The sequence below is a fragment of the Montipora capricornis genome, chromosome 10 (genome assembly GCF_036669925.1).
Source record: "Montipora capricornis isolate CH-2021 chromosome 10, ASM3666992v2, whole genome shotgun sequence".
Lineage (NCBI taxonomy): Eukaryota > Metazoa > Cnidaria > Anthozoa > Scleractinia > Acroporidae > Montipora > Montipora capricornis.
In genome coordinates this window covers 70,344,155-70,354,154 of record NC_090892.1, presented here as the reverse complement: position 1 = coordinate 70,354,154, position 10,000 = coordinate 70,344,155, and the positions used below count along the sequence as shown (strand labels likewise).

The following is a 10,000-nucleotide window of genomic DNA, read 5'->3' as shown; positions in this document are numbered from 1 at the left end:
AAACGTTAACCGCGCCCCCGCCGCCTCTACCTATTCCAGCAGAACTTGCTTGGGTGGACCTTCCACTGAGTCCACTTACTTTTGGCATTACCGGGGAAGGGAGAGTTAGGGTTAGGGTAAGGAATTATTTTGTTCTCAGTTCACAAACATGAAGTAATAAAGTGAAAAAAAAACGTTTTCCGAGTGGTGCTCTTTCCGCGGAGTCTTAGTACACAATCTCTCCGTACGTGAGTTTCGGCTCGAAAGTTACTAAGCTTTCAAATCAAGTTGTCTTATAAAGCACAGAAATTTGGAATACGTGAACAGACCTTATTTATGTCAAAACCGTTTGTAAGATCAGCTTTGTGTAGTGTGCGGATCGTAGATTAACTAATGGCCTTTTGGTGCTAAATCTGATTGACTTCGTTTTCAATAGAAACACTCAATACTTCTCCCGTAACGCATTAGCTACCTTTTTCCTACTCTCCAATTCCGCAATTTGTTCCTCAGTCAAACGAGGCGGTTTCCACGTGTCTCTTTTCTCCTCTTTTGTCTCTTCAATTGAATCTTTAAATATGGCTACCACAACGGAGTTTGGAACAAAACCATCCGGCGCAATGACAAAGACCTCATCGTCCTCCTCGTGGGCAGTTTGGTGAGCGGCCATTCGGGAAAGCCTCTGCGATACTAACTGCGTTGAATAACTCGGTGAGGGGTATTGACTGGACTTTGGCACGTCGACTACGTATCGATCGCGATTACGATTCACGAGCGGAGGCTCTATGGGATAGCTTCGGAATTGCCCTTTATGGATGGGTGCTGAGTGAGAAACTCTGGAGCTTGTCTCCTCGTGTGAATAGATCTCGTTCTCAGTTTCCATGGTAAAGGGACGTCTGTACCTTGAGCCGACAAAAGTTCAAGAAAGATTCCAAATCAATTGCTTACAAGCTTAAAGGGCCAACTGAACTAGGCCTTTACTTTTTCAGGCTTTCGCGCAAATACTTAAGATTATCTTTTTTATGACGAAAGTTAATAATGAAAGCCATATATATTTGAACTGCAGAGACTCAAGTTAAGATGCTGATTATCGCAGTTATTACTTAACATTACTTGAGCAGTAACGGAAGGAAAGCCTGAAATTTTCAGGCTTTCCTTTCGTTACTGCTCAAGTATATAACTTGTATTAATAACTGCCGCGATGAGCAGAATCTTAACTTGATTTTCTTTGTCTTAGAAAATTGATTAACATCCGCAATTTCAATCTGAGCGATTCATATATCTTCTATCCTCTTTAAGAATATTCTTTACCTCTATATACTGTAAACAAATCCGCATTGACTCGTTACTGCTCAAGTATATAACTTGTATTAATAACTGCCGCGATGAGCAGAATCTTAACTTGATTTTCTTTGTCTTAGAAAATTGATTAACATCCGCAATTTCAATCTGAGCGATTCATATATCTTCTATCCTCTTTAAGAATATTCTTTACCTCTATATACTGTAAACAAATCCCCATTGACTTATATGGTCAGCCACACTTGTAAACTGCTTGTGGCCTACTTGTTCGCCAGACAAGTTATTCGCTGATAATCTGCAAACTAGCGCTAGCCCTAGCCCTAGGTTTCCCTTGGTAAAGGCACGACGTCGCGGTTTTTGAAAAATTGACCGAACAAAACTCCATCTTGTGATACCTTAATTCTTATAATTATGTTCATTACTTACTGAGACAACTGATCCTGTTCTTTTGCAGGAATTAGATCGGCAACTCCCTTATCGTCATCGTCGTCTTCCAATGTGATTGGTTCAAACTCGGGCATGGACAAGTTCAGGATCGGTTTTGGAGCCACCTTATCCAGAGACGTTGCAGTGCCTTTCTTCGATTTCGTCGAATTCCGGCTTATTGAGAAAAAACCTGTTCCTAAATCAGATGAATAAGGCTCCTCTTTTTCACGAGGATACTCTTCATCCCCAAAGTTATTTTCCGGGAGGTCGATACATGGACGCTTATAAAATATCTCCAAATATCTTTCAAACGCCTCGCCGCGCACAGTTTCCAAGTCAATGTTTGGTCGTTTCCGGTTAAATTCGTAAGTTCCGTCTCGCAGCTTGCGGAGTTCATTTTCGCGTTCCTGGATTTTTGCAAAAGCCTAGAAGAACAAAGCAAAGAACATTAGCAAATCCAAGGGTCACACACCGTGACGCATTCATTTAGAGGTGAAAAATGGACCACAATAGGTTCAAGTCAACTTATCGTCGTTATACAGCTAACTAAAAAAAGGTGATGGTACTTTGAGCATCGGCACAATATAACAATCCTAATGTGGAAAGACGTTTATCTACAAGGAGAGTGAGGTCCTGAAAAAATGCGTCAGTGCGATACCTGGGATCTCCTCGCTTCCTCTTGAATGATCTCTTCCATTTCATCCTGAGGCAATTTATCTTTAAACTCTCTGAATTTAAACAGAGATGACTTGACTCGGCTCAGCCGCTGGTACTCTTCGGGTGACAGCTCATCCTTAACGTCCGAGTCAATATCGATCGGTGCCTCAGAAACAACCCGACGGAAATCCATCGCAACCATTCGGTAAATATATGACTGAGGCATGTCTAGAAGATAAAAGATAAAAAAAAACGTTGAACTTTGAGAAATCTGCGGGATTTTCTCGTGCCAAATAGTTAAGAGACTTATTTGTGGCATGCAGTTAATCATTACTTTCTAAGAACAGACCAGTAGATTACGGCTTTCTAAAACGGATACCCTCCGTAGATACAAAAGATATAATTAGCTGCGGTTACCAAGCTGGCGACTTCAATTCTTCTCATCGAGAAAAGAAGTCTAACCATTTCTTCTTGTACTACTGTTACTGCTACTACCTACTACTCACTGGCCTGCAAGCAGGCTCTTCCGTTGATGTTGATGCGCAGTCAAAATATAGGGGCTTGGTGACTAGCGCCATTTTCAACGGAAGAGCCTGATGGCAGGCTAGCTACTTATTACCACCTCCTTCACCGACAGCACAACTACTAGTACTTGCGTGCTCTTGCTATTACTAATGCTACAAATAATTAATGGGACACTGTAAGTCTGCTCTCTAACAGTTTCAGTGATCAAAGAAAAACAAACAAAAAACATTGCAATGTCGACATAACACAAATACTCACAACTGGCGTAGTTTATCTTGTGAAGATTTTTTCCAATGCCCACTATCAGATCTCCTTTCTGACTACTAAAGCAAACGCTGGTAGGAGAAGCATTCAACTTAATTATACGCAGCAGTCGATTGGACTCGTCCCAAATCTTCACAGAGCCATCCGCGCTGCATGACGCAAACAGCCTCATTTTGGGGCAGCTGGCAAGGCCTGTGACGTCATCAACGTGGTCAAGATCACTCTCGTGGTCAAACCGCTCTGATATGAAAAATTGGATGACTAAGTTACAGGGAGATCATTACCAATCAGGTTTCTAATATCCTTCAGATTACAATAATCTTTTGCTGCCTAAGGATGAGTTTACGAAGCCGACGCTTTGTTCATTGTGTGGTCAGAACTTGAAAGCGGAGTCTTGAAAATGATGACGCAAAAAGCGTGACACGTAATCGGTTTTAATACAAATCAGAGCATCCATCCGAAATGGCAGATTCTTAAACATGCGTAGTAACCTTTTCAAACTTGTGGCCATGAAGCCTTTTTAGAAAAGGCACCCAGAATCCAGCATTGCACATCGGAATTATACGGAAGAAATTACGTTCAAAGAATTGCTTACTTTTCTGTGTAGTTTTGAATACCACGATATTGTAAGAAGCAGTTGCTGGTTCGTGGAATGCAGCGCACAATTTGTGATGAGCAACTGACAGGAGCTTGGGAGTCTCGTGACAGTATAACGTCATCAAAGGAGCCAGGGCTTCCTCAGCAAACGGAAAAAGGCGCCAAATCTTGATTGTGTGGTCTGAAACCAAAAAAAGGCGTCACTTTTAGGGTTAAGAAATGAGATGCTTACTAAGCCTTGCAAAATGAATTAAGGTCAACACACCATTATAATTTCTACACATTAAGTTTTAGAAGGATACGAGATGAATTCTTCAAGGACTAAAGAAACCTACCTAAATACTAAGAAACAAGACCAAGCTGAGCTTATGTGTATGCACATACGACTGAATAAATTTTAAAGCGAAAAACCCTTCGGTAAAGCGCGTAATGAGATGCAGAGCAAGATATTGACCGACCCGAAAGGGACGCCTTCGCACGAAGGCACCTCCCTCGCTTGTGGACAGTAACGACGAAGGAAGGCTGTATTCGTTGGAAAACAATATTAGGGATTAAAATGAGAGGGGAACGGTCTTTAATATTTTATCAAATGCAGAGACAATTTGTCGCATGAACGTGAAAAGAGGTGTAAAGTCCGAGTCCGACTTCTGAAAACCGCACCCTTACGCTTTGGCACGGCTCGGGTGAAATTGGCACGGGTTCCAAAAATAAAGGTTCGGCTAGGATAAAATTTACAGTGTAAACAACCTGTCAGTACCAAATTTCATCCGTGCCGAACCAAAATTCTTACCCGTGCTGGGACCTTCGGCGAGGTAGTCCGAGCACGGGTAAAAATGGTACGGGTGCTGAAAAAATAGGCACGGTTCGGATAGAACAAGTAGTGTAAACACTTTAAAGGGCCAAATTTGAGCCTTAATTCATATAGGCTAGCGGTTTCTTTGCGTATATTTCAAGATGGCTGCTCATTCTCCACCAAAATCACGCGGACGTTCTTGATTATAGTTGAAGTGCGCATGTCTACAAGAGAACTTACCCGGGCCTAAAAATTTTGGCACGGTATTTTTGATACGGTAAAAATGGTGTAGTGTAAACAACGTTTGCCGATCTCTTTTTAGGCACCCGTGCCAATTTCACACGAGCCGTGCCGAAAATTTTCTGAAGTGTAAACCGGGCTTTTTTAATCTCCAAGATAAGAATTTCTTAGTTATATCAAAATCCAGTATCACATTCTAAACTCACCCATCCCGGCTGATATGACTTGGTCAACAAAGGGGTTGGCTGTCACTGTTATAACCTCATCTCGGTGCGCCTGCAAAAAAACAGACAAGAACTCTTCTGATCAGACAGCCGTCTAGGAAACAGCTAAACTTAAGCCACCGGTGAACAAAAGAAGCGATCACTCTCAACGCGCACAGTGTCGGAGGGAAAATATACCGGACATTAGAGTGAAATAAAGAACTATGAAAATGAGATTAAAAATGCGTGGGCAGTTTGAAATCGTACCTCTATTTTAAACGAGACGCTACCCGGAGCGCTCTCACTCTGCCACTCAAACACAACAATCATGCCATCAACGCAACCGCCTAGCAAAAGAGTTCTGTCGTAGGAGTTAGTTTGCCCCGCGCTATTTTGAAGTTCTTCAGCTTTTTTCTTGGATTTCAGAGCTGCAACAACATTTCCCCAGGAATCACCTTCGAACTCATCCTACGAAACAATAAAATTGATGTAAGTTGTCTTGCGTTTATGAATGGCTCCTCAAGGCAAGAGTAGTAAGTACGGGTTAAAGACTGCGAGAAAAAAAAAAAGGTTTAACTCACGAGTTGCCATACCTTAAAAGAAACAAATGGGCACTTCGACTCGCTTTGAAAAAGCGTCTAAAATCGCTGAATTCGGAGATGGTTTGCGCTTTAATGTAGCTACAATCTTAGACAAAAACCTTGAAACAATTTGAACATTTTCCCACCGTTTTCGCCTTTTTCAATGGTATTGTAACCAGTCAAACAGTAAAATGTCATCTCAACACTGTCCAGGAAAAGGGGTGTTTCAAGGATTTTTGGCGAGGGTTGTAGCAAGCGAAGCCGAAGCTCGTTGATTTCAACTCAAACGAAAGGCGGTCGGGCTCAAACTGATGCTCATAAAACTGTGGTATAAATGTTCATAGAAACCATCTAAAGGAGAAGACAGATAGCACACTATTGAGCTCTTACCTGCGCTACATATTCGTATAGGCAAAGACAGCTACAAGCGCTCGGAACTAAAAAAAGACAAAGTAAATAATCGCAACCGTTAGAAAACCTCGAAACACCCAATAGGAAATCGCGACACAAGATAAGATTTAAGGACGTTCGCGCCCATTGCTACTGCGCATCTTTTCGCACATGTCACGCACACGTCATGCATCGTAGACCACGCAGGTAAACACGAAGCTAAAGGCGCAAAAATTTTCCACAAGAATAGAAAATGAAAGTATGCGGCATCATGGGATAGCTGTGGACCCAGGTCTTCTCGGAAATGTCACGCAATGGCGTGACAGTGCGAATAGACAATCGCTTTGAGAACTTCGCAGCCATTTTACTCTCTTGAATGCTCGATGACCCCCATTTTTCTTTCCGTAGATCACTTCCTTTCTTGATTTTGTCCATTTTAACAAAAAACAAAAAAAATCTGTACGTGAGAAGTTACAAATATTTGGCCTTTTATGCTCTCGTGCGACCGAAGTTTTCTTTCTTAGACTAATATGTATCGTTTTTCAAGGTCTATTTCACCTCAGAAATAGACATCAGTTGCAAAGGTTAATGAAGTTATATTAGTTATGTTGAACTGAGTACGTTTACCTGATCTAAATTTCACTCATGTAGCTTTTTTATTGCTGACAGTTGTAAGCTAAGATCGTCTTAAATTAACGCAATGTTCTAAAAATGCACCTCATGATCTCGAAAACGAGCACGGTGACCCCCCATTTTTTTTTGCCTTTTTGGCAAAAGTAGATCATTACCTTTCTGCGTGGCAAGTTTAAAAAAAATCTGTACGTGGGAACGTTTTGGGCGCGAACGTCCTTAAAGGCTATAATTTCGTTCGGAATCGGACGGATTCGTGCAAAAATTTGAACTTCATCATAAAGTGTAATCGTTGAAGAACATTTAGTCTGTAAGTTAAAGAAAATTCACTAGCGCAGTGTGATTAATAGATAGATTGACGACCGTCTTGACTTTGTACTGCAAAGGCATGGATGAATGGATGGGAGGTAGGTCAAGCAGAAGACTTGGAGTTGGCGGAGTAGCGCTCTGCGCATTAGCATATGGTAAAACCAACGTAGGTTAAAGTAGGTTAATTCCGTGTGAACACGTAGCGAAATTACACGGTAGAAAGCGATAGAAAATTGATCCGGCACCGGCACCGGCAATTTACTGCATCTTGGCGATTGCTTAAGTATGACTTCGAAAACGCATAGGATAAAACAAGTACAAGTACAGCAAAACCTCCTTGTTGGTACTTTTATAAAAGCCATCTACTTGCTTAATCCGGTGTCTTCCATACCAGAGACCAGGGATTCTTTCGCTATTTAGAAAACTTCCCAACTTAAAAGCCAGAGTACTCAATTGCAAAAGACTTCTCTTTCGCATTTACGTATATTTATAAGCTACATGCTTATCAGAAATTGCATTAATGTTTCATTATATAACGAAATATGTGTTTAACCTTCAATTTCAGTTTTCCAAAAATTCACATTTATATTCATACCTTAACTTAGACGGTCTGAGCTTATTTAGTCTAAGCCTATATGTTCTCTGTTATTACCCTTTTTTTTAATCCTGTCAGTATTAAAGAGAAACAAACTTTTAAGGTGAGCGCGCGTTACCATTTGAATTCCTCTTCAAGTCCCATTCTTGAAGAATCTTACACGGGTTTGTCATCGTGGACGCTTTCAAGATTTTTCCATCTGAGAGCAACGTAAACAACAAGTCTGAAAACGCAAACAAGACAGGAAATAAAGTTAGTTTTTGATGATTTTGATTTAATTTCCAAGTGATGACCAACAGGACAGTTGGTCTGACGAAAACTGCTAAGACTTTGATTATTTTCGTAGTCTCTCTGGACACTCGGAGACGAGATACTACTGTGCTACAAAGCCTGCAATTTCAATATTTGGTGTCTGGGAGGAGTTCTCACCGAAGGAGAGGTCCCCCTTTTTAATAGTGTTAGTGATAAAAAACCATCCTCGTCCCTAGAGTCCACTTTTGGTCAGGGTCAAGAATAAGGACTCTAGCTACAGCCAAAGCAGGAAGTCCGCGAATCACGAACTTCCGGATCTTGTGCGCATTCTCAGAAATTTAAAATTGTAATATTAATAATAAATCATAATAATAAAAGTGTTTATTAACCCTCTCGCAGAGCAAGCTCTGAATTACCGAGAGATTAGGAATAAATAATAATTAGTCTATTAGTTCTTGTTCTAAGAGGGCGTATTCTGGTGCCCGACCTCGTGCAATAATCATGTTGGACAAACAGGGTCCTAGTATACGCTAGCTTCCTAACCGGGTGGTCCAAGTGCAAGTTTGACATGTACCGTTTACATAAATCTATGCGGCGAGACTCGAGTGCTGCGAGGCCTGCATTAATGAGCGCCGGGGAAGATATTGTTAATTGCTCGTTTCTGAACTCTCTCTATAAACGATTCTGATTTCTACATGTTATTAAAAACCACGCAACCGTATTCCAGTACTGATTTTACAACGGAGCAATAAACTACGATGATATCTTGATCGCTGACACCACACTTCTTCAGCTGACGTAAGGCATATAGCCGTTTGTTAGCTTTCCTGACTATAATGTCACAGTGGAAGTCCCACTTTAGGTCGTCTGCGATAGTGACACCGCACATGCGCACACGCTCAACGACCGTATTCCCGATGAAAATGGGGCTCCCTGTGCAACTATTATAGTCAAGAAAGTCAAAAACAATACATTTAAACAATGAAGGTTGTCAACGGTTACAACATTACCGCGACTCACTGCGCGTATTTTTGGCTGTGAACGTGTTCCTGGCGCAGACCAAAAGAAAAGCGAACTCTGGGGACGTGAATGTAAAAAAACACTAGAGCTGCTTTTAAGCTGCAATCTTGTGTAATTACCCACTTGTCATTTTTAGAGCGATTTTAAATCGGGTATCGAAAGCAATTTCACGATAGGTTTTTTTTTTTTTTACATTGCTACGATTAGATCCCGATGAACTTGAAACTCTTGTATCACATTCTCAGCCAATCGGACAAAACAACCTCAGTCACTTCACGAGCTTAGCCGCGCTTTGCGACACGATTGGCTCTTTTGCTTCTCTACGTCTTTTTTGATTGGCCTAGCTGTTACTTTGCTTTTACGTCACTCAATGGAAAACCGCTCTATATTATCACAGCCTACTTTCTGCTGCCGCATAAGCCACATCAGTTACGACACTCATGCTTGGTAACAGCATTGTGGTGATACATTCGCCAGAGCCTGGTGACAACAGGCGTACTGTAGCGTCACTGCATGTACACAAGAGTCTCATTGGCATCTGTGAAAAGAAAAGCAATAAGCAAAGTCTAATATTTGTCTAATAATACAGAGATGAATTTTTCCTGATGATAACTCGGTGATGCTCGGAAAAAATCCGAGTGCCCCAAAAGGAGTCGAAGATAGAGGACCTCCGAGATTCAGGGGATTCGTGGGAGCCTGAGGTCATAAAATTAGATTAATGGCAATTGCCTTGCTGTAATGAAGCAGAAGAAGAAGCTAGTAAATGTTAACGTTGGTAAAAGAAGGACTCTTAAAGGCATATCACCCTATTTGGTGGAAATACAACACTAAGATTTCAGTTGATTACGCCTAGCAATGGCAAAAAAAAGGAAAGGAACTTTATTTAAGTAGACCTCTAGTCGTTTTAGCGCTGGAGCACTAATTGGGGACACTGTCAACTGAAATTAACAATCAGCGCAAATCAAGTCAAATGTTGGTTTTTGATGAGATGGGAAACCGGAGTACCCAGACAAAACCTCTCGGTGCAGAGTAGAGAACCGACAAACTGAACCCACTGCAACATCCCTGTACCCCCTAAATGCACACTCCATCTTTGCAGGTATTGAAAACGGAGACCAAGAAACATGCAGTCAATTTAAATTTAAGCAAATTACTCAAGAATCAGATTACCTTCTCTGAAATGAGAAACCGATTTCATGCAGGGTCAACTGTCTTACAAGTGTACTTACTCTTGGATGTG

The 10,000-nt window shown here is 41.3% G+C and overlaps 1 protein-coding gene across 3 annotated transcripts in view; it reads right to left on the bottom strand.

Annotated features, from left to right (window-relative positions):
- The window catches only part of LOC138021336 (WD repeat-containing protein 97-like), a 26,166-nt gene that overhangs the window by 10,336 nt on the left and 5,830 nt on the right, over positions 1 to 10,000 (bottom strand). For all 3 annotated transcript variants that reach the window (XM_068868181.1, XM_068868182.1, XM_068868183.1), the window contains exons 7-17: positions 9,990 to 10,000; positions 9,163 to 9,298; positions 7,607 to 7,711; positions 5,955 to 6,001; positions 5,251 to 5,451; positions 4,987 to 5,056; positions 3,746 to 3,928; positions 3,145 to 3,390; positions 2,363 to 2,589; positions 1,705 to 2,129; positions 452 to 878 (exon numbers count right to left, since the gene is read on the bottom strand). The exon at positions 9,990 to 10,000 is cut by the window's right edge and continues 29 nt beyond it. In XM_068868181.1, the coding sequence (XP_068724282.1) occupies positions 452 to 878; positions 1,705 to 2,129; positions 2,363 to 2,589; positions 3,145 to 3,390; positions 3,746 to 3,928; positions 4,987 to 5,056; positions 5,251 to 5,451; positions 5,955 to 6,001; positions 7,607 to 7,711; positions 9,163 to 9,298; positions 9,990 to 10,000 (2,078 nt within the window). The remainder of the gene's footprint in view (positions 1 to 451; positions 879 to 1,704; positions 2,130 to 2,362; positions 2,590 to 3,144; positions 3,391 to 3,745; positions 3,929 to 4,986; positions 5,057 to 5,250; positions 5,452 to 5,954; positions 6,002 to 7,606; positions 7,712 to 9,162; positions 9,299 to 9,989) is intronic.